The following is a 26,581-nucleotide window of genomic DNA, read 5'->3' as shown; positions in this document are numbered from 1 at the left end:
CTAGAAAGAAAACACAATTTTTTTTTTTCTTCCTGAAAGAAACATACCAAATGGGAACTCAGCCAGCATCTTTGGAGATGTGAGAGGCTCTGAAATGCCAAATCGATTCTCAGCACGGACCCGGAAGATATACTCTTGGCCTGGGATCAGTTTTCCAAGCCTGCAGGAAGTTTTTGTCACTGAAGCTAGCGCTGTCACCCAGTCACCCCTGCTCACGTCACACTTCTCCACTATGTAATTGGTGATGTTACTGCCTCCGTCCTCCAGGGGGATGTGCCATGACAGGGAGCAAGCATCGGCATCTATGTCAGAAATGTCAAACGGAGGCTGAGGGGGTCCAGGAGCATCTGCATGAACCGAGAGGAAAGAAATATAAGAATAGGGATTTGACTGGAAAAAATGTTTCTGATATTCATATTTGGATGGCCATTTGTCTAACACGTAACCTACCCATGACGATAACTTTGATTTTCTTAGTGTCTGTCCCAGAACTGTTCTCTGCAGTGAGGCTATAGTAACCGCTGTCTTTCCTAGTAACATCTTTTATGATCAGAACTGAAGAATTGTCTGCTTTATGTACTGCCAGGTGGCTGGATGTGACAACTTCATCTTCTCCTTTTTTCCATTTACAGGTCGGATGAGGCTTTCCATACACATGGGCTTCAATTCGGAGTTTCTTCCCAGCTTTGATAGTAATTTGCTCTGGCATAAGGATCTTGGGTGGCACTAAAAGTAAGATGAAGATACATTAATTTGGCAGGGAGGTTAAATTTCCTCTGGTGGGGAACTATACTAGTGCTTTTCAAACTGTGGATTGCAACCCATTAGTGGGTTCAAATTAATGTTTGCATTACTGCTAATACTTTTTACAGAGAATGGGATCGAAACGAATTGAGAATATCTGAGGCCAGCATACATGATAAGAATGGGTGTTGCTTTAAGAAACTTTTTCTAAGTCATATATATGTACGTGTGTCCTGTATCATGATTTAAGGTGTATTTACTACCTGTTGTGGGTCCAGATGTTTCCAAACCACTGTTCTCTACTATATTTCAAGTATTTCTGGAACTAGATTCTTCAGGGATAAATGTCTGCATGTCAAAAGAAGATCCTCATAAACTTTTATCCCATGGAAAACGACTCTGACTACTTACGCAGCTGTGCTTTGGCTTCATACACTCCCTCAGCTTCTCTTGGCAAACTGACTCCAACGGCGTTTCTGGCTGCTACCCTAAATTTGTATTTCTTTCCCTCCTTGAGGCCGGTGACGACAAGGCTGAGGTCTTTCACCACCGAGTACTCTGTCCAGCGACCTGCAGGCAGCTCTTCTTCTCTGTAACTAACGATGTAGCCGTCGACCTTCGCGCCTCCGTCGCGCAGGGGCGGTAACCAGGCTAACGTAGCGCTGTTCTTTGTCATTTCAGTAACTTCCAGTTTCCTGGGGGGATCCGGCTCACCTAGAAGAAAAAACCACCCAGGTAACCTAATCCATCCCTTTGGAAATATGCATAAATGTTTTCGTATGCCACTTGCTTCAAAGTATATGGAAACTATGGTTCGGGATGTTGAAAGTAAAAAGGACACGGATTAGTCAGATCAAAAAAGTCTTCGGTGAGCGAGTTAGATATTTATTTGTACTGTTTAGGTTTCTACAAGTGAAGGCCCTTTCATTAGTGGAGTAAAATGTTTCGGTATCTTGATTTTGCTGAGGTCGGGGACTGGAGTTAAAAGGAGGGAGAAAGGATGTAACTTACTTAGAGGATCTGTTGCGAGCACTGGTTTGGGGACATCTGTTGGGACGCCGGGACCATACTCATTGACAGCAGTTACTCTGAAGAAATACTCAGTCCCAGGGACAAGATTGGTGACGTGGAAGCTCGTCTTCTTGACTTCTGGGGTGACTGTCGACCACGTCTTTCTATCTGCCTCACGTTTCTGCACAATGTAATGTGTCACTTGGCTCCCACCATCGTTCTCGGGAGGGGCCCAGGAAATGTGGCATGACGTTTTAGTGACATCCGAAACTTTTAAATCAGACACGGGTCCAGGAGTATCTGTGAAGGACAACAAAGTCATATATACGAGTCCCCTCAGCCTCCTTATTAACTAAGGCATTTTTGAAGGGGAGGAAGACGCTTGTTTATAACCCACCTAATACTCTGACATTCACGAACACGGCCTTTTCTCCTGCCAGGTTCACAAGCGTCAAGGAATATTTTCCTGAGTCATCACGGGTAGAATTGGGGATGACGAGGAAGGCCATAGTATCAACCAGATCAACTTGTCCCTTTCTGACCACGTTATCAATACCCACTTTTCGCCAAGTGACCGTAGGGGCTGGTCGCCCTCTCACTATGGCAAATAGTCGAATAGGGCATCCTGCTCTCACTGTGACCAGTTTTCTCATGCTGGCATCCAACTCAATCTCCGGAGGTTCTGCAAATGACACGAAAGTCGTCACTTGACTTCAGAATGTGGGGAGATCATGTGAGAAGTGAAACATGAATGAATCAAGTGATAACATAGGGCCTCACCTAGGATTTCTTTAGGTTTAATAGCGTCCTTTAGTTCTGCAGGGTGCCCAATGCCAACTTGGTTTTGGGCACAAACCCTGAACTCATATTCCTGGTTTTCATCCAAGCTGGTCACGGTGAATTCCATGCGAACGAGTTGCGCTACAGCACTACACCTTTTCCAGCCTTCATCAGGTGATGTATCTGGTCTCTTTGGTCTCATTTCCACAACATATCCAATGATTGGTGCGCCGCCGTCATACACCGGTTTTCCCCACCCAAGAGTTATGGAACTTTTGGTTGTATCAACCACTTTGAGATTGGTCGGTGGACCAGGTGGTTCTGAAAGTAAATTATATAAGAATACATTTACACATGGTTAACAACTACTAGTGATACGTTAATGAGTAATTCTATATAGTCCATCCTTAATTAACCACAGATAGTACATTCAATTTCTCAGTTACTCAGTCCTCCTTATTTTCCTTCATAAAACTAGAATCTACCATTGTTTGTACATTTTAGGCGAATTGGTAAAAGATTTATTTGGAAAACTACTGGCTAAGATTAAGGTTTTGATGCTGTGCATTTAACTTATTTGTCTAATACCTCTGTGCCTGAGATTAAGAGTTGGTGTAATACCAGAAAAAGCAAGAACATCATACCTATGGGGTCTTTTGCCACCACTGGGCTTGATGGCAAGCTTGGTTCTCCAATTCCAACTTCATTTTCTGCCTTGACACGGAACTGATATTCATGTCCTGGGAAGAGATTCTGTACTTTCAAACGTCTCTCAGGGATCGCACTCTTGTTGACAGGGATCCATCGTGTTGAATGTTTTTCCTTTTTCTCCAAATAGTATCCTGTGATGGACTTTCCTCCATCATATTCAGGTGGCGTCCAAACCACAGTCATCTCTTCTTTGCTTACTTTAGTGACTTCTGGGGGGTCAGGGCGACCAGGTCTATCATATTTGGTTTTTGCAATGACTGGTTTACTTTCTGTTGGAGGCCCTGTGCCTATTTTATTTTCTGCACGGACTCTGAAAATATATTCATTCCCTTCTATGAGACGTGTTACTGTAGTACCAGGTATTAAGATAGTAGCAGAAAAGGTAGACCAAACTATTCTCTTGCTCTCACATTTTTCTAAAATATAATTTTGGATTTCACAGCCACCATCATCCTCTGGTGGATCCCAGCGAAGAGAACACCTATCACTACACACATCAACAATTTTCAGATTTCTTACAGGCCCAGGCTTATCTAAAACATTGACAGTAGCAAAGGCCACAAAACTGCCAGCTGTGTTAGTTGCTGTAATTACATATTTACCACCATCACTTCGCTTTGCTTTAGTAAGAGAAAATTTAGATGAATCACCACTGGTAGCAATCTTGACCCTTGGTGATCTTGTTAAGTCTGTCGCGTCTTTGTCCTTGGTCCATGAAACTTCTGGAAATGGTTTGCCTCTAACACCTGCCTCAAGTCGAATGGTGTCACCCGCTTTGACAGTTAGCACACCACTTAATTTCAGATCAAGTACTGGTTTCTGCAAGTCTTCCTTTACAACAACTTCCTCTGTCTTCACCCAGTCACTTTCTCCACCTTCATTCTTCGTTTGCACTCTGAACTCATAAATCTGGTTTTCAACACATTTGTCAACCATGTAGTGGGTGTCTTTAGTGCTTCCTTTATGCACTCTTTCCCAGTCATCAGAGCCCTTCAGCTTCCTTTCAACATGATATGATAGATTTGGGCTACCACCATCATAATCAGGCCGCCTCCATTTTAGGTAGACAAATGTCTTTCCTTTATCTGCAATATGAAGGTTTTGGGGCTCACCTGGTCTGTCAATAGGGTTAATAGCCAGAATTGGAGTTTTTGTTTCAGTGGTTGGCCCAACACCTACTTTATTCTCTGCACAAACTCGGAAATAGTATTCATTGTTGGCTAAAAGGTTGGCCTTGATTAATCGCTTAGTGACATCTGAAGCAACAATTGACCAGCCTTTCTGGTTTGGTTTGCGATATTCCACTATGAAGTTTGTTATTTCTGAGCCACCGTTATCTAGAGGGTTTTCCCAATAAATTGTACAGTTCTCTTTGGTTACGTTGCTGATCTTTAAATTCTGGCAAGGCCCAGGTCTGTCAAGGACATTAACGATAGCAGAACCTTGGGCATGTCCACTGCTGTTCTTAGCTGAGATGATATACTTGCCATGATCAGCTCTAACAGCTTCTTTAATTTGCAACTCAGCACGAGGTAGATCGTGAATTAGGTCAACCCGCTTTTCTCGGGCCAATACTTTGCCTTCCTTGGACCAAGTTATGTCTGGTTGAGGTCTGCCTTTGACCCGAGCAAGAATGCGGATAGTTTGGCCCACTTTAACGGTAATAACATCACGACAGGTAACATCAAGTTCTACTTCTGGAGGATGAAGGACGTCCTTTGCAATCACAGATTCTGCTAGTTCTCTTGGCTCTCCCTCTCCCACAATATTAGCTGCCTTTATACGGAATCTGTACTCATCTCCTTCAATTAGTCCAGGTACCCTAAAGGCACATTGCCTAATGAGTTCATCTTTATTAATCCTGCTCCACCGTGTTGCTCCAGCTTTCTGACATTCCACTACATAGCCCAGAATGGGGCTGCCACCATCACTGAGAGGCTTTGTCCACACCAGGCCAGCTGTTTCTCTGGTCTTGTCTTTCAGCTTAGGATTAATAGGTGGTCCAGGTGGTTTGATGGGCCGGCAAGCTTTTATTGGATCAGAACTTGGGGACGGATTGCTTAGTCCTGCAAGATTCTCAGCAAAAACTCTAAACTCATATGTATTTCCCTCATAGAGTCCAGTCACTCTAAACTTCAGGTCCGCTAGAGGTGTTTTGTTGACCCTCATCCATTTGCCTGTTACTTCTCGACGTTCCACATAGTAACCAGTTATTGGACTGCCACCATCAGATTTTGGCAGAGTCCAAGACACTGTTGCAGCATTTTCAGTAATGTCAGTGACTACTGGTTTACCAGGAGGAGATGGAGGACTAAACTTATGTTTAGCAACAGTAGGTATGGAGTCAAGGGGAGGGCCAACACCAATCTTATTCTCTGCTTTCACTCGGAAGACATATTCACAGCCCTTCTGCAGATGTGGGACTTTCAGCTTTGTCTTACTGCTTCCTGAAGAGACAACACCCCATGTGTCTTTCTTTGTGTCTTTTTTCTCAACAATATAATTTATCACAGGGCTTCCTCCATCATCCTTAGGTGGCTGCCATGAGATAGTCATATGTTCAGGGGTAACTTCCAGAATATTAATAGGGCCTGTTGGTGGACCTGGAACGTCAAGAACAGTAAGATGTACAGCCACTGTTTTGGTGCCAGCTGCATTGGAAACTGTGATCTGATATTCCCCAGTGTCTCTCCTTAAGCAGTTCTTAATGGTGAGTACTGATGAGAAGTTGTCAGTTTCAACTGTATAGTGTTCATCTGTTTTAATCTCATTCCCATCGGTTGTCCACTTTGCAGTAGGAACAGGTACACCTCTTATAATGGCAGGGAATCTGACTGTAGTTCCAGCTTTTACCACAAGGCCTTCAATTAATTTCACATCCAGCTCCACAGATGGAGGCACTGGAAAGGAAACATGAGGAAATTAGATTTTGATTTTCACAATATGAATAATTTAAAAAAGAAAGAAAATAATTCCAATCTAAAAATTACCTAGTTTTTCTTGACATTCTATTGGGATAGTTGTGTCAGGAAGACTAAGACCCACAATGTTTTCAGCTTTTACACGGAATTTATAGGTCTTTCCTTGTTGTAGTCCGGTAACAACACACTCTGAGTTTGTCACAGTCTTGAACTTAATCCAGTCTTGGGCACCCTCTTCTTGATATTCCACCAAATATCCAGTGATTGGAGAGCCACCATCACGATGTGGCTTATTCCAAACAAGGGAGACTTCAGTCTTGTCAACATCTACATGGTGTAGGTTCTTGGGTGGCCCTGGAGGATCTTTTAAGAAGAAGAAGTTATGATGAATAAACAATATACTCAAAGACAGTAAAACAGTACTTTTGTATCCAAAGAGAGCAACTTACATAGGGGATCCAGAGCCTTGATGGGTTTAGATGTTTCTACGAAAGGACCACGTCCATACTGGTTCTCAGCAGCTACTCGGAAGAGATACTGATTGCCTTCAGTAAGATGTTTAGCAAAGTGGCTCTTTTTCTTTGATGTAGTTGAAAGAGGTGACCACTGGGCACTGGCAACATCTCTCCTCTCAACCACATAATTTGTAATAACAGAACCACCATCATCCAGTGGTTCCTTCCAAGTAAGGTAACAAGAATCTTTCCTAATTTCACTGACTTCCAGATCTCTAGGTGGCCCAGGCTTATCTGAAAAGTGTTAAGTAATGCAGTTATATAAGTGATTTAATCCAGATAAGAACTCAAAATGTATTTAGAGTTACTTTTATATGCTATTGCATTAAGTACATCACAAGTACTAAAATTCTTACCTAACACAAGTACTTTTACTGAGACAGTTTTTGAACCAGCTGGATTCTCCACTGTTAAGGAATAAATTCCACCATCTTCATGGGCAGCATTACAAATTTCAAGCTTGCTACCAACTGGAGTAACATCAATTCTTGCTTTAACTGGAGCCTCTCTGTCTTCTTTTTTCCAAGTTACTTTTGGGAATGGCACTCCTTTGATGATGGCACTAAGTCTTAGAGTATCACCAACCCTTATGTGTTGTTCTCTTGCCATGTTGGCATCAAGAATCAACTCAGGGGGTTCTAGAATAAAGAGAACAGTACTTACAGATTTGTTTTGTGAATGTATTTTACACTTAAGCATAGACAATGAAACCTGTCTTCCTTGCAAAGGCAGCTGAGAACATTATACTCACCGAGTCTGTCTTTTACTAGCACTGGCTCGGGAACATGAGCTGGATCTGATTCACCGGCTACATTGACTGCTATTACTCTGAACTTATAGGATTGACCATCCCAAAGATCAGTGACTTTATAGTTAGTTTCAGGACACGACTCAGGGGTGTGATTGGCTCTTTTCCATTCTTCATCTCCAACTTTCTGGTATTCAGCAATATAACCCAGAATCTTGCTCCCACCATCGTGACGTGGTGGCTGCCAGGTTAGATCAACTGAATTATGTGTTTTATCTATTGCTTCAGGATTAATAGGTGGACTTGGTTTCACTACATAATAAAAGAGAAAACCAAAAAGGAGTTAGAATATAGCTGAAAACAAAGTTGGATAAAATGAAAGCTGAAAGAATGCTTTAGTACTATACCAATTGGATCTTTAGCAAAGACTGGTTTGGATGGTGGGCTTGGGTCTCCAATACCAATTTGGTTTTCTGCAGAAACCCAGAATTCATACTGACACCCTTCTAGAAGGTCAGGAACCGTAAATTTAGTGTGTGGATGGATAGGCTCTTTGGTAACTCTAGCCCATTGTTTAGACATAGTTTCCTTCTTTTCCAGGATGTAGTTTGTGATGGGCTTTCCTCCATCATTTGGCTTGTTCCAGATGACTAATGCAGAGTCTTTGGTAACTTGTGTAACAGTTGGCTGGTCAGGTGCATCAGGAACCCCTATAACAAACATTAGCAAAATATGTTAGAAATTTAATTCTTCCCGTTAACAATATCAAACATTGAATCACTGAAAAGAAATATGATGCATACTGAAACGATCTTTGGCTTTCATTGAATCAGACACCAGAGGATCACTTATTCCATACAGATTTTCAGCGTGTATCCGGAAAATATAATCTTTTCCTTCAAGCAGTTTAGAAACTTTGCATGTTGTTTTAGCACTTGCAGATGTCACAGGCATCCAAACGTCTTTGCCCACTTCCTTCTTCTCAATAATATAATTAGTAATTTCACTGCCTCCGTCATCTAAAGGTGGCTTCCAAGAGATAACCATGTAATCTTTGGTCACCTCATCAAAAACAACTGGTCCTACCGGTGGTCCAGGACGGTCTGAGGAAAAAAAAAAAAAAAAATCACACCACAAAATGTTATTTCCACTTCTGCTTTGGAAAGAACAGAATGTCTCTAACTCTTGCTAAATAATACTTACCAACGACATTAACTTGACAGAAACCTTTCCTGGAGCCTGTACTGTTCTCCACAACCACACAGTATTTGCCAGAATCTGAACGCTTGGCCTTGAGCTTCTCTAGAGCAAGTGTTGTTGGCGAGGTCTTTATATGAGTGCGATCATCTTCTAGCACATCAACTTCATCTTTGAACCAAGTAACCTTAGGCTTTGGTTTGCCTGAGTAACGGCCAGTGAGGGCAAAAGCTTCACCAACTCGAATCGTGAGTTTATCTCTGAAGTCGAGGTCAAGCGTTGGAGGAGCTGAAATGTATAATTATAAAGGAAAGCCAGTTTGATGTCTTAAGGTAAACCTATAAGTGTACAAGTTTTCAAAGTGTAAGCTGCATTTGACACATACCTAGCTCATCCTTGCAAGTGATTGGCTTGGTGCAAAATGATGGTTTGCCTTGTCCAACAATATTGATGGCACTGACACGGTACTCATAGGTATCGCCTTCTTTTAAGCCTTTCACAGTGTACTTCCTGCTAAGCAAGTTGTCATTTGTAACTTTGTGGAACTTCTCAGTTCCAATGAGACGGCTTTCTAGGACATAGTTGATAATTTCGGATCCGCCATCATACTTAGGGGGATTCCAAGTCAAAGTAACAGAATCTTTAGTAACTTCTTTGACTTCTAGGTCTTCAGGACGCTCTGGTACAGCTGCAAGTGTGGAATGACAGTGAGACAAATGTCATGTTAAGAATGTAATAGAAAATGTAGTAAATAATGCTTTTTGAGGATTGCATTTAAACATTAAACCATTTGTTTTGATAAGTAACAAAAGAAATCTCAACATAAAATGAGTAGAGCTGAAAGCCACTCAATACAATCTAATTTCCAGATGAGGAAATAGAGGTTCATTGAGGCCAAATAATTCAGGAAAGTCCCCCAGAGTTGGTAGTTTTAGTGTTTCAAAATTTATTTTAAAAAATGTTTTGGCCGCGCCACACGGCCTGTGGGATCTTAGATCCCTGAGCAGGGATCGAACCCGCCCGCCACCCCACCACATTGGAAGCTCGGAGTCCTAACCACTGGACTGCCAGGGAAGTCCCCAGAGTTGGTAGTTTTAGAGTTAGGAAAATACTTCATGTTCATGCCATTAAGTTGGAAATTAAAAAAAGAATCTATGTAGTATTACATGGGAGGGTTTGAAGCATCATATATATTCCCACAATCTCTTTCATAGTCACGTTCAAATACTACCAACATCAGAGACTACATATTTGCCTAATGAATGCTTGCCAAATGAATGAAATGTTTGGCATTTGTGTACCTACTTTGTCACTATGGTCTTTTATTAAATGAGTGAAAAAGTGATTAAAGATGAAATTGTTTTAAATTGTACTTACTTATTGGATCTCTTATGACAAGCGCATCTGTTGTCTCAACAAACGGGCCCATGCCAATACTATTTTCAGCTGCAATTCGGAAAAAGTAGGCTTTTCCTTGAATGAGACCCTGGATGGTGGCATTTTGTCGGGTAACTGTGTATGTCACTGGGGTCCATGCTCTGCGGTCATCTTCCCGCTTTTCAATGACATAATTTGTGACTGGAGAGCCTCCATCATCTTCTGGAGAAAACCATGTCAGTTTGCAGGAGTCGTTGGTTAGGTTGTGAGACAGGAATGGTATTCCAACAGGACCTGGCACATCTGGAAATAAGAGGAAAAGGTTTTCAGTTGTTTGACATCAATGGACTACTGGGCTCAATATTTGTTACCCTCTGTTTTTAAAAGGGAGACAAAAATGTTGTTATGAAAAGAGTGAGATTTTGTGTTTATTAATGGTTTTTTTTTTCTTTCCTTGGTGTCTATATTCAACCATATTTTAAAGTGAAGTAGGTTTGCAGTAGTTACTGGTTGCCCCTGCTTTAGTAGAAACTGAAGGAACAGTTTTATACATACATACATACATACATATATATATATATATACACACATACATACATACACACACACACGCACACGCACACGCACACACACACACACATATAAATTTTTTTTTAGTAATTTGTGAGTCAGATAAGAGGGCAATGTTGGGAGGAAAATGCACAGAGGGAGACAGGAGAGGGGTGAAGAGTGGCATGACTACTTTTTGTGTCCAGTTTACTCTCCAGAGGGGAAAGGGGGAGAGAATTTTTTTCTGGATGACCGGTGAATCTGAGCAGCACAGGAGAGCCCAAATCTCAGAATGACCTTTGAGAGGTTTGGAATTTAACCTGGAAGTACACCAGTTCTTAAAGTAATAGCCATTGGACAGAAGACTGTTTAGGAGTTTGAAACAACCTAGAAGCTTGAAGGACCATTGCTCAGTGAGATCTTTTTCCTCATGCCATTTTCATTAATGAAAGCAAAACATGTTTTCATAATATTAACGTTCAATAGAGAACTGGTTATTTTCACATAACAACTGAGTGTTTGGAGTATGGTTGTGCCTAGAGAGGTGCTGAGAGAGAGATCTGAGTGGGAGGGCTTCACTTTCTGAGCAAATCACTGGAGTAGAGCAGCCAGTGAGAGGCATGAACAAGCCTCGTAGAGTTCAACTCGATATTCTGTGACTAGAAATGCAATATTGATAACCAAATACGATGCTTCTCTTCAATTAGAATACTGACACCTTCAAAGGGACTTTTGTCTTATTATGATAACTGACAGGTCCTATGATGTGAAAATGGTCAACCTTAGCAAGTTGTTAAACATTCATGGACATTTGCAGGAAAGCTGCTTTTATGAAAACTATATAGTAACACAGTAAATGCTTATGGTGGCATGTTACATAAAAAGGCAGCACATAAGACTTTATAGTAGGAGTACAGCCATATAAAATATGGATAGGATAGAAAAAAAGGAGGAAATTTTTAAAAATGCTAATAGTGGTCAATGGGATTGTGGGTGATTTTTCTTATTTTCCAAAATATTTGTAACATAGTTTTTTAAAAAAATAATATAGCTTTATTGTAGATGAAATAAAGTGTTATTTTTTAAAGACGGATGGACGAATTGAAAGTTGTTACCTAATACATCAACGATAATTGTCTTCTTTCTTTCCCCCCCTGCATTTTTGGCAAGAAGAGCATAGACGCCTTGGTGGCTCCTCTGGCAATTCTTGATGACCATGGATGAGCTAATGGCTGTGGTCTCAATGGTGGCCTCCTGAGGTAAAGCTCTCTCATTCATACTCCAGGTAACGGTTGGAGGAGGCTTGCCAGATACATAGGCGATGATCCGAATCACCCCTCCAGCATGGACCACAATTCTGTCTCTGACGCTGGCATCTAACTGAAGGTCAGGTAATACTGGAAAACAATTGAAAATAACAAATGTGCTTTTCATTTCCAATCCAAAATGGAAATATTGATAAAATAATAGAAATATTAGTAAGTACCAATTCTGTCCTTCATTTCAATGGCATCTGTGACTTCCCCAGGTTCTCCGATGCCGGCAATGTTGACTGCTCTAACTCTAAATTTGTAGAATGCTCCTTCTTTTAATCCTGTCACAACAAGTTTTGTTCCTCTCACTTCTTTTTCTTTAGCCTAGGGAAAAATCACAAGCATTTTATAATTAGAATACAGTAATCCTTTCTTATCCGTGGTTTTGTTTTCTGTGGTTTCATTTACTTGAAGTCAACGGAAATCCAAAAGTATTAAATGGAAAACAATTCCACAAATAAACAACTCATCAGTTTTAAATTGCGTTCCATTCTGAGTAACGTAATGAAATCTTGGGCCATCCTGCTCCATCCCTGCCCGGGAAGTGAACTATCCCTTTGTCCATCATGTTCACACTGTATATGCTACCTGCCCATTAATAAAGAAAAAACATAGTATATATAGAGAGAGAGCTTGGTACTATCCGTGGTTTCAGGCATCCCCTGGGGTCTTGGAATGTATCCCTTGGGAATCGGGGGGGGACTACTGTAGTTTTTTGTTTTAATAGCTTTCCAAAGCATAGCAACAGCATATTTACTCTCTTTGGGAAAATTGTTGCCAATTTAGGTTCTAGGGATCAGATATTACAGGTAAATACTGAATGGAAGGAATTATGTTTTAAAATATTGTCAAGTGGTTGAAAAAAACTGTACTATTTACTTATTCATCCTTTTTTATATATATCTATGTACATTTTATTACATAATTTGAGAAAATAGGTTCTTTTTTTGAATTTTATTTTATTATACAGCAGGTTCTCATTAGTTATCTGTTTTATACATGTTAGTGTATACATGTCAATCCCAGTCTCCCAGTTCATCCCACCACCCCCACCCCGCCCCCGGCCACTTGCTTTCTCCCCTTGGTGTCCATTCGTTTGTTTTCTACATCTGTGTCTCCATTTCTGCCTTGCAAACTGGTTCATCTGTACCATTTTTCTAGATTCCACATATATGCGTCACTTATTCCATCTTTTCAGGCTTTATAGCCAAAAGATAAGTTAACAATAACATGACTTAACTTTTGATTAGGTTTTTTGACCTAAGAGATGTTTGGATTATCAGTTAAATTATATGTTATTTTTCTGATTTCTTAATTAAAAAATACAGATAGGAGTAAATGGGATTGAGAATAACTACTACATGTTCAGTTTATTCATAGTACATTTCCATAATGCCAAGTGTTAGCCACCTTTTCCCATTCTTCTTTTCCTTCTTCTTTATATTCAACGATGTATCCCGTTATTTTGGATCCACCATCTTTTAGTGGGGGAGACCACTCCAAATCCGCAGATGATTTAGTCCAGTCTGTGACTTTGGGAAATGGAGGTCCAGGAGGGGCTGGAAAGAACCAGTATGCATTAGTATTCTTGACTTTTCCATGGCACTTTTGGGGCGGGGGGAAAGAATGGTTTTAAGGCTTACCAATGGGATCTCTAGCAGTCACTGGGTCTGATGGCAGACTTGCTGGACCCACACCAGCAGCATTGATTGCGTATACCCGGAATTGATAATCAGAACCTTCAATAAGACCAGTCACTTTATAAGAAACACCCAAAGTCATGGCTTTGATAGGATCTCGGTTAACTCTCTTCCATCTCTTTGAAGTGGTGTCTTTCATTTCTAGCCAGTATCCTGTCACAGGAGAGCCTCCATCGTATTCTGGCTCTTCCCAGTTGACAGTCATGGAGTTTCGAGTCACACTGCTAACTGTTGGTTTATCCGGTGCTCCAGGGACAGCTGTGACAAGAATCACAGTGATTTATAAGAAATTATGAAAAACACAAATAAGAGTGACTTTGAATGTGAAACATGTCCTACTTACAGAAGAGGTTTCTTGCTGTTTCTGGTTCACTGTCAAGAGGTTCCCCAATGCCATATTTGTTCTGGGCCATGATTCGAAATACATATTCATGGTCTTCTAGCAATTTTGGAATTGTGTATGTGTACTCTTTAGGTTCGCTGGAGACATGCACCCATGTCTTCCTGTTAGCTTCTCTTTTCTCAATTACGTAGTTTGTAATCTTAGACCCACCATCATCTTTAGGTGGAAGCCAAGATAATGTCATTTGATCTGCTGAAATAGATTCGAACTTTATTGGTCCCACTGGAGGGCCAGGGCGACCTAAAATGGTTTAAAAAAAGAAAACTTTATTAGGAGAATGATTTTAAAGACAGATATTACATTTATGGACAGAAAATCGTGTAGTTTTAATAAAACCATGTAATCTTTACCAAGGACATTCAGCCTCATTTCCTTTGATGCTGTTCCCAGATTATTCACAGCTGTGATGGTATATAAGCCAGTGTCACTCCTGCGAGACTGTGGAATAACTAGAGTGCAGGTATCATCCACCACCAGTTTGTTGACATGGGTGTCGTAGACAACAGGTTCTTTGTTATCAGGCTTCTTTGGAGGAGCTTTAAACCAGGTTAGTGTCGGGAATGGCACACCTTTAATTTTGGCCACGATGCTAACATCAGTTCCTTCTTCAACCTCCATGAATTCTTTTAGCTCAATTGCAGGTGGGCCTAGATTATTTTTTAAAAAAACGTTGTCATTAGGAACATAAAACAAACACTAAAGAAGGATCGAAAGTAGAATTCACAGTGATGATAAAGTTAGTTATTTGATCTACTATAAGCAGGCTTTACAGCCCTACCTGACATAAAGAACAGATCTGTCTTCAGCTAATTTATACCAGTTTAGGGAACAGGCATGTGTGGTCATCATCCTTTATTGATCTACATGTGGCTATGTATCAGCTACTGTCTCTCTCTTACCTGGCATCATTATGACTGTAGATATTGAAAAAGGGCAGAGAGAAGTGAAACTATAGTATCTTAGACTTGGGAGTTCTTTCATGATATTCCCTAATATTTATGCAGAGTTAATGAGGGGACCTACTTTGTTTGTTCTGAGATGAATTCCCCTTTTAAGAAATATAACTAACTAACTGCTAGCAGAGGCAAAGCAATTTTCCATTTTTCATGAATTTAGTATAAGAATATGCACAGGGAGTAGTGACTACAGCTTTCCTAAATTTAGAAGAGAGAACTAACAAATACACAGCAGTAGTGATGGTAACAGTAATGAGAGGAAGAATTATTACCATATTTGTGTGGATATTTTATCTCTTAAAGTAGATATATCTTTTTCTCAAATAGAGAAAAATCATGTAGTTTTAATAAAACCACGTAACCTTTACCAAGGACATTCAGTCTCATTTCCTTTGATGCTGTTCCCAGATTATTCATGGCTGTGATGGTATATAAGTTTCTACTTAAGAAAAAGAAGCTCGATTGTGAAGATAAATGGGTCTCAGCAGTTGCTAAGCAAATAACTGGTTACTTTCTGCCCTTTTTGAGGAGCATGCAGAGGAACTGTGTTAACTTCTGGTAAGTAAAACAGCCTGCCATGGAGAAAAATTAGAGTAAGGAAATTCCAAACAGTATCTCCTTTCAGTAAGGGAAAGGTAATATGTACGGAAATATGATAATTCTGTGGAAGTTGAGGGCATGAGTGATTGGGTAATGGGCCCATGTCCAGACTCAACCCATGGTAGCTTCTGACGTACAGAGACATCTCTTTTTATTTTGGACTGTTCTTGAGTATCTAGGAAGGCATTCACGAAGAGGACATTCTCTGATAGATAACGCATTGGTACTTACATGTCTGGTCTTTGACAGTCACGGGGCCAACAGTGGCTGAAGGTTTGCTGACTCCTGCGGCGTTGACAGCTTTGACTCTGAATTCATATTCCCCACCCTCTACTAGGTCTTCCACCGTAAACTCCAGTTCTTCCACATCGCGCTTATTGCACTGTTTCCATGCTTCTTTCTTTGTCCCAGTAGGATCCCATGCAAGGCACTCAACAATATAGTGGGTGACAGGGGAGCCCCCATCATTCTTTGGGGGTTTCCATGACAGGTGTACTGTGTTCTTTGTTATGAGGCCAATCTTGAGTTTAATAGGGGGATCAGGAGGATCTTTAAAAATAGTTAAAGAAAGTATTAATCATTATTTATAACAATATATTTCAAGTTTAGGAAGCTACTTTAATCTTAGACTTAAAAACTTACATATTGGATCTCTGGCAGTGGTCCTCTGAATGGTTTCCACGGGAGCACCAATACCAAAACGGTTTTGTGCCCGCACGCGGAAGAAGTATTCCTGTTCAGAGATGAGGTCAGGGACTACAAATGAAGTGCTTCCACAGTTTGGATTGACTTTAGTCCAAGCTTTTCCATCAATAGTCCTCTTCTCGATAACATAGCCTTTGATCCTGTCTCCTCCATCATCATCCGGCATCTTCCATGTAAGCTTGCAACTACCCCTTGTGATGTCACTGACTTTCAGATGTTTGGGTGGCCCTGGTACATCTGTTGGATGCAAATCACAATATAAACAGTGGTGCCTTGTTTAAAATAATTTGTTCTTATTCCATAATAACTTTTAAAGTCTTTCTTACCCATGACTTTAACTCTGCAATTTGCAGTCTTTTGTCCTGCTTTATTCTTGGCTGTGATGCTGTATTTGCCTGAATGAGATCGTTTACATTCCGGAATAATAATTACGGATGAGTTTTCAGCAGTCTCCAGCTGTACAAAGAAAATAGCAGTCATACACCGCATGAAATAATAGCTGTATTGAAGTCAATCAGATTCTGAATCATTTCAGTTTTTTGTTTTTTTTTTTTACCTGTGCATCTTCAGGTATGTCATGAACCCCATCCTATTAGGAAAGAAGATAGTCAGTTATAGTGTAAATATTCCTTAGAGTGAGTCAATGGGAGATGCAGAGAATTATAATTTTCTTACCTTCATTGCCTTCTTTGCCTTTCCATCGAATTCCCAAGATGATTTTGGTGTTGGGCGTCCCTTGATGACAGCAGGAATCCTAATCTGTGTGCCAGCTTGACAAATCAGACAGTCTTGTGCTCCAATGTCAATGAAAATTTCTGGTTCCTCTGTAATACCAAGGATAATATAACAGGATTTAGCTCACCTTTTTCAAAAAAAGTAATTGACATGTCTTCAACAAATAAATCAATTTCATAATAAGAAGATCAAAAGATGAATACATAAATGGATTAAGGACAAGTACCTTGAATATCAGTGGCAGGGATCTCTCCAGTTGTATCACTTGGTTCAGATTCACCAGCTTCATTGACAGCTTTCACTCGGAATCTGTACTTCCTGAGCTCTTTCAAATTCGGCACCACACATTCACAGGTAGTTAGAAGTTTGTCTGGTTCGTTTACGCTTTTCCAGTCAGTAGTACCTTCTTCTTGCATTTCTACAATGTATCCTTTGATCGGACTGCCACCATCTTTGGCTGGAGGTTTCCATGCTAGTGAGATGCTTGACTTTGTTTTATCTTTGACCTCTGGGCGAGAAGGTGGCCCAGGTGGATCTAATTAAAAAAAAAAAAAAAAAAAAAATCAGATTTTTGAAGCTGGTGGGATGATAGATTTATATACTATAAGAATGTTTTACTATACCTGATCATATCTTATTTTTAATCTATTAAAATATTAAAATAGGAATGCCAAAGGAATAAATTACCTTCTATAGAAGAGAAATATAAGAAAATCTATTTTCATTTAGCATTAATGCTAAAACAAAGAAAGCAAACAACTAACTGGGAGTAGAAAGATTACTGACTAGCTCTAGATAGAGAAATACTCTATTTACACACAATCGGTGAAAAGCTGTTTTACTTTTGAGATCCCTTTGAAGAGATTCTGCAGTATTCTCTACTAAAAGCTTATTTTAATTTAACCTACCATAAAATTAAAATTAAAAAATGATTTCATCATTAGCTGGTAAACCTTTGAACACAAACTAATCTTAAGCCCTTTACTGTAGCCATTGACCCTGTCCCTAATCAAGTGACAATCCATCACATTTCTGACAGTACTTTACGATTACGGAAATTCTTTTACTCCATTCATCTTTTTAACCATAGCTCTTTCCTCTCCAGTGCCTAGGACAGCTCTTTGCACATAGCATATGTTTACTACCAGCTTGCAGAATGAATGACTAATTCATTTTTTATATATGCTCTGTATAGAACTTATTTTTTATATATGCTCTGTATAGAACTTAGATTATTTTAAGTCTTTTTAACAAATAGCTGAATTTTTTTTCCCCCACAGAAAATCCATTTATATAGCAAATGAAATTAATCATTAAGGCCATGGTATTTTAATTTTTGAACTGATCTGCTCATAGATCTTTCAGAATTGTTTTTTCTTTTATTTGACCTCACAGACGGTGCTTGAAGATCTTATATCTTTATTCAATATATACTATTGAAAATTTAACAACCTTTTGCTTCTGTTGAACTCCTACTGGAGGGTCTGACTGTTTAGTGAGGGAGATAATTTCCACAGTAGGTAATTAATGAGAGAGAGGTTTATTTAAGGTATGGGAGCAGAGAGGAGCTTATAGTCCAGGGTCTTTAAACACTTAGATTAAATCTAGTATTGTATGAGGAATCACTTCCTCATACAATACTAGATTTAATCTAAGTGTTTAAACACTGTATGAGTTTTTGTATGTATGTGTATGCATATACATGTATATGTACATATTAGATATGTGTGCATAGTGTGTGTATATATGTATACACACATACATATATACTTCTGATAGTCTATGTAAGTATGAAACTTTTTATTTTAATAAATAAAATAATTTGGCATAGAAACATACAAGAAATTTAAGAGCAGAACTATCCATTTAGTGGCTTTACCCTTGACAAATTCCAGAAATGGAAGCATACTTACATATGGGATCTTCTGCAACAGCTGGGTCTGATGGTTCACTGGGAGGGCCAGCTCCTGCAGCGTTTATTGCCATCGCTCTGAACTGGTATTTAACACCTTCAGTCAAATGGGGAACATTAAATTCCATGCCTTTCAATCCCACTTTGGTTATCGGTGCTCGGCTAACACGTGACCAGTAGGCACCACCCTCTTCTCTCTTCTCCAGCCAGTAGCCAGTAATTGGAGAGCCGCCGTTGTCCAGAGGAGGAGTCCAGCTCACTAGCATCGACCCTTTGGCACGCTCCAAAACTTTTGGCTTTCCCGGAGGTCCAGGAGTGCGATAAGGATCTTGAATGACCACTTTATCTGATTTGCATTCATCGCTGGTTCCATATTTATTCACTGCCCTAACTCGGAACTCATACTGACCATTGGGGATAAGTTTCCAGATCTAGAAATCAGATGGATAATAATTTCTTAAAAACAATATACTTACATTGATTTTCACTTGTTTTAAAATTCCAGTTATTTTGGTAGGGAAGACTGTAAAAAGAAATACTTGTATAAACTCAGTTATCTGAGTTTCTCCACTCAAACATGGAGAAAGTCTTTTAAAATGAGAATGTGTAAATTTATTGCACCTAATAGTGGCTCTCTCAAGTAAAAGAGGATCTGTATATCAGAGTATTTACTAAGTGGCTTTATGTGCAAGATGCTAAAAACTATACTTAAGCTTTTTGTGTGTGGTTTTGAGTTTAATCATTAAATTCCAAGGTCATGCTAGAATGATGTTAATTCAGAGTTATGTCCTTTAAGTGTGCATAAGAAAATACTTAGAAGAGTTTACCCCATATCTCCTCTCTACAGCAGTGTTGGTGACTTCTTCCCATTCAGCTTTCTTCCTGCTTGCATCGCGTTTGTCAATGACATAATGGGTGATTTCACCCCCACCATTGTCTAGAGGGGCATCCCAAGTTAAGTGGCAAGACTCAGCTTTAATGTCAATAACAGCAAGATTTCTTGGTGGGGATGGACGATCTGAAAAGGAACCAAAGGAGGAGATTGAGAAGCAAATTCTTAAACAGACACTGGATTTCTTTTTTCTATAAGAAAGCGTGTCACTTACCGTATACTTCAACATGGACATTTCGGAACACTGAGCCAAGGCGATTAGAAGCAGTCACCGTGTAAGTGCCTTTGTCCTCCCGGGTTGCTTTGGGAATGCTAAGCTCAGTCTTTGCCTCACTTCGGGATACTTCTTCCTTGGTTATCTTAAGTGCATCGGTGGGTTTTTCAATCACAGTTTCATTCTTGGACCACTCAATTTTAGGCATTGGAAGGCCTGTCACATCTGCAGGGATGTTAACAGGCTCTCCCGCCTTAACTTTGATGGTGTCTCCTCGAACAGACAGGCGCAACTTAATAGTTGGAGGCACTGCAAAGAGAAGGGAAAGGGGGAAAAAAATAGCAAAGTCATAAGGATGTTTGCTCAACCTATGAGATAAAGTGCATTAAAATGATTATTATGTTCAGATTCAACACCTTCATCATCTTGTATGACCACATTAAGAGGCAGGGATGGTTCGCTTTCACCAATTTCGTTGACGGCCTTGACACGGAACTCATACATTTGGTGCTCATCAAGATCTTCAACCAGAAGAGATGTGGTTGGGCAGAGTTGCTTGTTAACTCTTTCAAAGTCAGGTTTGTCATGACGCCGTTTTTCAATGATATAGCCTTGGATGGGGCAGCCACCATTACTGCGGGGCTCTTTCCAGTCAAGGTTGATAGTGGACTTGGTCCTTTCCGTATATGTAAGCCTCTCGGGAGACGTTGGAGGACCTTTAACCAGAGGCAGGTTGAAATGACAAGAATGAAATAAGTATTCATGTAAGAAATCACATTTCAATTCAGATTAATTATGTGAAAAATAGGTTTCTGTTTGGCGTAATGTTACATCTGTCTTTAAAATCCTCAGAATATCTCAGTTAACAGAATTACAGGCATTCATATAGTCAGAATTTTTCTTAGTGAACTCTATAGTCAAGATTATTGATTAAAAATTGAGGTGCAGGTATGCTTTTTTATATTTAGCATTTTAGATATTTTACCTCTGTCTGTCAGTGGGAAAGCTTCTAATTTTAATGACCTGGGAGGGCTGTCTATGAAGTTTTGCTTTGAATGACCAGCTGAGAGCAAGTGTTCCTTTCTTATTAACAGAAAATGGATATGTCTACTGAACACACTTTGAACCATGTTGCCTCAAGTGTGGGTTTAACAGGGGGTGGAAAGAGAATTTATGTAATGCTGCTGTAGTTTTGTGTCCTGAAGGACAAGATAGAAAGAATAAGCTTTGCATGGTGAAACTAGACCCAATCCACTCTTGACTATTATCGCAACCAGAAGCAGAGCTTAGTGGTAGAAGTCCAACTCTGTTCTGTTCTTTCTGGCACAACGTAAGCTGTAGTGGACATTTTGGGATGAGCTGTTACAGTGAGGAGGTAATTTTGTTCCTGTTTTCGGGTGGTGGTGCTGCTGCTGCTGCTGCTGCTGCTGGAGGAATAACTCCTCTGTCTCTTGGGGAACAGGGCCTCCTCAAAGACTTTGCTTTCTAGGATGGGATGTCAGCATGCATTAGCAATATTAGGGCTTCCTATTTGTTTATACTGGTCAAGGAGATCTCCTTTGGTTGGTTTTTCATTCTTTGTTGGCTCTTTCTGGTTTTGGTGCCCCCTCATCCTTCCAGTGTGGGGACTACTTGAGGGCTAAAGGAAGACTAAAGCATTTACGCTAAGGCAGTTTTCTGTCCTATAATCTTTCAAAAACAATGAACTCTCTTTGACTACTGGACTATTAAATTAATTACTCCAGTGTATTTTCTTACTAAGATGTAATATTTCTAAACTATTTTTAGGTTATGCTAAGCTCCAGTGACTCAGGTTTTTCAGGACGCAAAACCATGCCCAGTTTTGTGCAAAAACTACATTGAAATTATTGTAAACGTGGTATACTTAAAGTTGCTGGTAGTTATTTGGTTTACCTTTCTCATTACTTTCTCATTATTCCAGCTATACATCTTGAGACTGTTGGGCGTTTGAAGCCATAAAGCTCTATACATAAATGACAGAACTAGAAGCAATCAGTATTTACTTTATATACACAATGAAAACCTTCTCTTTTACCTAGTGGGTCAACTGCAAGAATTGGTCCTATTTCAACAGGAGGGCCACAGCCAAACTTGTTCTTGGCAATCACACGGTACATATATTCTTGTCCCTCAAGGAGACCTGTGATGTCACATTTAGATCTCTCAGTCTCTATTGGTTGTCTCCAAGTATGCATCTTAGCATCCTTCCTTTCAATAATAAAGCCCGTGATATCACTTCCTCCATCATCTGCTGGATCAGACCAGTTAAGCAGACACATTTTTCTGTTTGTTACAACGGGTTTCAAATCAAGAACCGGACCAGGGACATCTGAAAAATAAAACGACAACAAAAAAAATCAATGCAATAAGAAGATAGTATCACTTAGGAAAAATCCTGTGGAAATCCATGTAATATTCCTTACCAAAAACTTCTACCCGGGCTGCTGCAAATTTAGAACCACAGCTATTGGTAGCTGTAATCACATATCTGCCATGATCTTTTCTTAATGCATTCTTGATAATTAGTTCAGATTTGGTTCCAACGTTCTCTATTTCAACATGGTCTTTATCCAGCTCTCCTTCTTCTATGGTCCACACTTTTGTTGGCACTGGACGACCAGTTACCACAGCTGGAATTCTGAGAGTCTTCCCAGCCATGATCTGTATTCCAGCCTTGACAGAAACATCTAGTTCCACATTTGGAGGCTCTGTTGAAAGAGAACAGTCATACATTAGCCCAAGAAAGATGGGGGAAAAAAAATCTCATACTGGGAAAATATCCATCATCTTATTTATGTAACTTTTAAGTACCTTGTGGTTCAGCCACAGTAACGGGTTCTGTTTCTCCAGGCGGTCCTTCACCTGCGGCGTTGACGGCGCTCACTCGAAGTTTGTAATCGGCACCCTCTCGGATTTCTTTGACGGTGTACTCACGGGCCTTGATCATCTCCTCTGTGCAGCGGGACCATTCATTTGTGCCAAGCAGCTGCTTATCAACAAAGTAGCCAACAATTTCCCCACCACCATTGAAAGCTGGGGGTTCCCATGCCAGTTCAATAGTTGTGGAACTTGTGTCAGTGACTCTTGGGACAGGTGGCCCAGGTGGAGCTAGAATGAATGCAGACACAGAAATCAAAACTCACTGATGGGTACTTCCCTGGCGGTGCAGTGGTTAAGAATCCGCCTGCCAATGCAGGGGACACGGGTTCGAGCCCTGGTCTGGGAGGATCCCACATGCCGCAGAGCAACAAAGCCTGTGTGCCACAACTACTGAGCCTGCGCTCTAGAGCCCATGAGCCACAACTACTGAGCCCACGTGCCACAACTACTGAAGCCCAAGCGACTAGAGCCCGTGCTCTGCAACAAGAGAAGCCACCGCAATGAGAAGCCCGCGCACTGCAACAAAGAGTAGCCCCCGCTCGCCGCAACTAGAGAAAGCCTGCACTCAGCAACGAAGACCCAATGCAGCCAATAAATAAATAAGTAAATTTATTTAAAAAAACAAACAACAACTCACTGATGATGGTTTTAAAATGTGCAGTAGCTTACGTGATCCCACTTTTTTTTTTTTCACAGTGTGTTGCATGTAATATGGGTGAGTATTGCTTTGTGAAACTTTTAAGTTATAAATACAGATGTTTAAAATTTTACATTGCAACCTCAACACATGTGTCTATAGTCATTGCTAGTATTTAGTTTGATTTTTTTCCAGCTTGACTGAGATATTATTGACATATAACATATGTAAGTTTAAGGTGCACAATGTGATGATTTGATACATGTATATATTGCAAAATGATTGCCACAATAATGTTAGTTAACACCACCACCCCCTCACATAATTACCACTTTTTGATAACACTTAAGATCTACTCTCTCAACAACTTGCAAGCATATAAAACAGTACTGTTAATTACAGTGACCATGCTATACCCCACTTTCTTCTTAAGGAATTACTTACAGATTGGATCATGTGCTGTTTTGGGATCTGAGGGGGGACTGAACTTTCCAGGTCCAGCTGCATTTTCGGCACGTACTCTGAAGACATAGGTGAGTCCCTCTAATAGGCCTTCTACATTGGTCTTCAAAGAATTCAGAAGGTTTCGGTTGACACGAGACCAGTGTGTGCTATTCACCTCACGTTTTTCAAGCCAGTAACCCAAGACGGGGCTTCCATTATCTTTTGGTTCATTCCATTTCACTAGCATACTGTTACTGGTGACATCTTCCACAGTGGGCTTATCGGGTGCATCAGGTGGTTCTGATTAAAATTAAAAAGGCATATTTGAATTAATTCCCTAGTATGACATAAAAATTCAAGTTTACAAGCTGTGATAATATATATACCAACATATGATAAAAAGGCAAAGTTTAAATGCTAAAGATCCTTACCAAATGGATCTTTAGCTGTAAGTGGCTTTGAAACACATGGTGGTCCAGGTCCAAACCTATTTTCAGCTCTTACACGGAAGAGGTACTCTTTTCCTTCAATCAACTTTGTCACTGCATATTTGCAATGTCTAAGTGTTGAAGTGACGACAATCCATTCTGAGTCAGGTTTTGTCTTGTCTTTCTTTTCCAAAGTGTAGTTTAAAATTTCACTGCCACCATCATCAAGGGGTGGTTCCCATTTACAGACGACTGAGGTCTTTCTAATATCTTCAAATACAAAGTTGATTGGTGGTCCTGGTATATCTGATATTTTGAAAGACAGAAGTGGTTAAAAATTTGTGTAGCAATGGAAAATGTAAATGTTTAGTGTGCTTCTAAACTTCTAAACACAGTGTGCTTCTGTGACATAAACTTCTGTTTTTCCTACATCTGTCTATCTTTGTATCATCACCTTAGCTAATGAATAACAAGGTCAGTTGATTCCTTTTACGTAGCCAGGAGAAAAAAATGGGACCGAGGATACCTCGCTGAAGCTATTGCCCACTTCTATTAACTGCCCGCAAAACACTTATATTAACTTTCTTCCATTGGAAAGTGTAGTTTTGCCTACTTACCTAGCACACTGACGGTACAAGGAGCTTTTGCAATACCATGGTCATTTTCAACTTTGATCATAAACAGGCCATGATCAGGTCGGAGAGAATCTCGGACACGTAGCTGAGATTCTCCTTTTTTACTATTGTCGATACTCAAACGCTGTGTCAGAGGCAGGACAAATGGTTCTTCTTGAACTTCACCCTTCTTCCTCCTAACCAAGGGTGCTACCCGCTTCCTAATTTCCTCTGGTGTGATAACATTTTCATCCTTTAGCCACGTAATAGTTGGGTAAGGTGACCCAGAAATAGTTGCATCGAGTGCTATTTCATCACCTCGTCTCACTTCTAGGCTTGTTCTCATAATGACTTTTGGGGCATCTGCAATGATTAAAAACAGTAATTGTTTTCAATTCTGATTAAAATATCTGACAAAACCTTATTCTCATTTCTTTCTTTTACGATGGGAAAATGGCAAACCCATTAAACACAACTTACCAACAGGATCTATGGCTTTGGTTGGAGGAGTGGCCCGAGAAGGTTCGCCAATACCAGCAGCATTTTCTGCTCGCACACGGAATTGGTATTCCTTTCCCTCTTCAAGGCCTTTTGCTGTATAGGTCAGGACTGGTACCAGGTGTTCGTTGCATCTCTTCCATCTCTCCTCACCCTTAGCAATCTTCTCTATGATGTAACCCATTATCTTGCTCCCCCCGTCGTACAAAGGTGGCTTCCATGTAATAGTCATTGCCTCAGCTGTAGGATTATATACCTCAACATCTACAGGTGGATCAGGGGGCTCTGAAGGACAAGAAAAAACCTGTTAATGTAGGGAAACCCATCTTCTTAAAATTAAAAAAAAAAATGCATATTAACTCTTAGCTCTATTACATTCATGCCCAAACTTACGCTTCGGATCTTGAGCAATGACTGGATTTCTCAGTTCAATATATTCGCCTCCACCAATCTTGTTGACAGCTTTAACACGGAAGAAGTATTCACCATTTGGTATGAGATCTTTGACAGTCCAAGACAGTTTGTTCTCACCAGACATGACTGGTATATACGTCCTCCTCCCAGCTTCTCTGCGTTCTAGGACGTAATGAAGAACTGGGCTTCCACCGTCATATTCTGGAGGTTCCCAGGTTAATTTACAAGAACTCTTGGTCACGTCACTTGCTTTAAGATCTTTGCATGGTCCAGGTAGGCCTATTAGAAATCAAATTGACAATTATTATTGTAACCTGAAAAGTCAGCATATTAAGAGCACACTCCTTCTCTGAGTCGGACATTGCAGGCCATTTTGCATCCTTCGCTCCCAATTAATTACTAAATGTCAGTAGCTTCCCCCTTAGTCTTCTTTGTTCCAAGCAAAAATGGCCCCCCAAATTTCGAAACACCATCCATGTGTGGGGGGGAAGGGGGCAGAAAATGTTACCACTCCTGGTTGAGAACACTATGAAAACATGCAAATACAATTAATAAATGAATATTGGTTATTTAAACACTCTTTGGGTATGCCATATCTTTTACTTAAATTAGTACTTCACATGCAAATAATTACAACAGAAGTAAATTAGTGTAATCAGAGT

The 26,581-nt window shown here is 40.1% G+C and overlaps 1 protein-coding gene across 5 annotated transcripts in view; it reads right to left on the bottom strand.

Moving 5' to 3' along the window:
• TTN (titin) overlaps positions 1–26,581 on the bottom strand; it is a 279,823-nt gene that overhangs the window by 57,904 nt on the left and 195,338 nt on the right. For all 5 annotated transcript variants that reach the window (XM_068543885.1, XM_068543886.1, XM_068543888.1 and 2 more), the window contains 40 exons: positions 25,899–26,198; positions 25,488–25,790; positions 25,011–25,370; positions 24,397–24,699; positions 23,966–24,265; positions 22,816–23,112; positions 22,428–22,712; positions 22,040–22,333; positions 20,400–20,699; positions 19,984–20,292; positions 19,705–19,895; positions 18,879–19,308; positions 17,192–17,500; positions 16,906–17,054; positions 16,787–16,819; positions 16,557–16,686; positions 16,168–16,467; positions 15,757–16,074; positions 14,320–14,616; positions 13,910–14,209; positions 13,510–13,824; positions 13,277–13,425; positions 12,040–12,190; positions 11,669–11,950; positions 10,005–10,307; positions 9,013–9,315; positions 8,634–8,915; positions 8,234–8,533; positions 7,838–8,140; positions 7,434–7,742; positions 7,039–7,320; positions 6,617–6,916; positions 6,237–6,530; positions 3,180–6,146; positions 2,536–2,856; positions 2,153–2,437; positions 1,756–2,055; positions 1,156–1,458; positions 451–726; positions 48–347 (listed from right to left, as the gene is read on the bottom strand). In XM_068543885.1, the coding sequence (XP_068399986.1) occupies positions 48–347; positions 451–726; positions 1,156–1,458; positions 1,756–2,055; positions 2,153–2,437; positions 2,536–2,856; positions 3,180–6,146; positions 6,237–6,530; positions 6,617–6,916; positions 7,039–7,320; positions 7,434–7,742; positions 7,838–8,140; positions 8,234–8,533; positions 8,634–8,915; positions 9,013–9,315; positions 10,005–10,307; positions 11,669–11,950; positions 12,040–12,190; positions 13,277–13,425; positions 13,510–13,824; positions 13,910–14,209; positions 14,320–14,616; positions 15,757–16,074; positions 16,168–16,467; positions 16,557–16,686; positions 16,787–16,819; positions 16,906–17,054; positions 17,192–17,500; positions 18,879–19,308; positions 19,705–19,895; positions 19,984–20,292; positions 20,400–20,699; positions 22,040–22,333; positions 22,428–22,712; positions 22,816–23,112; positions 23,966–24,265; positions 24,397–24,699; positions 25,011–25,370; positions 25,488–25,790; positions 25,899–26,198 (13,833 nt within the window). The remainder of the gene's footprint in view (positions 1–47; positions 348–450; positions 727–1,155; positions 1,459–1,755; positions 2,056–2,152; positions 2,438–2,535; positions 2,857–3,179; positions 6,147–6,236; positions 6,531–6,616; positions 6,917–7,038; positions 7,321–7,433; positions 7,743–7,837; positions 8,141–8,233; positions 8,534–8,633; positions 8,916–9,012; positions 9,316–10,004; positions 10,308–11,668; positions 11,951–12,039; positions 12,191–13,276; positions 13,426–13,509; positions 13,825–13,909; positions 14,210–14,319; positions 14,617–15,756; positions 16,075–16,167; positions 16,468–16,556; positions 16,687–16,786; positions 16,820–16,905; positions 17,055–17,191; positions 17,501–18,878; positions 19,309–19,704; positions 19,896–19,983; positions 20,293–20,399; positions 20,700–22,039; positions 22,334–22,427; positions 22,713–22,815; positions 23,113–23,965; positions 24,266–24,396; positions 24,700–25,010; positions 25,371–25,487; positions 25,791–25,898; positions 26,199–26,581) is intronic.

The sequence above is a fragment of the Eschrichtius robustus genome, chromosome 5, assembly GCF_028021215.1.
Source record: "Eschrichtius robustus isolate mEscRob2 chromosome 5, mEscRob2.pri, whole genome shotgun sequence".
Lineage (NCBI taxonomy): Eukaryota > Metazoa > Chordata > Mammalia > Artiodactyla > Eschrichtiidae > Eschrichtius > Eschrichtius robustus.
Note: the sequence above shows the minus strand (reverse complement) of the source record. Positions and strands in the feature narration are given on the sequence as shown.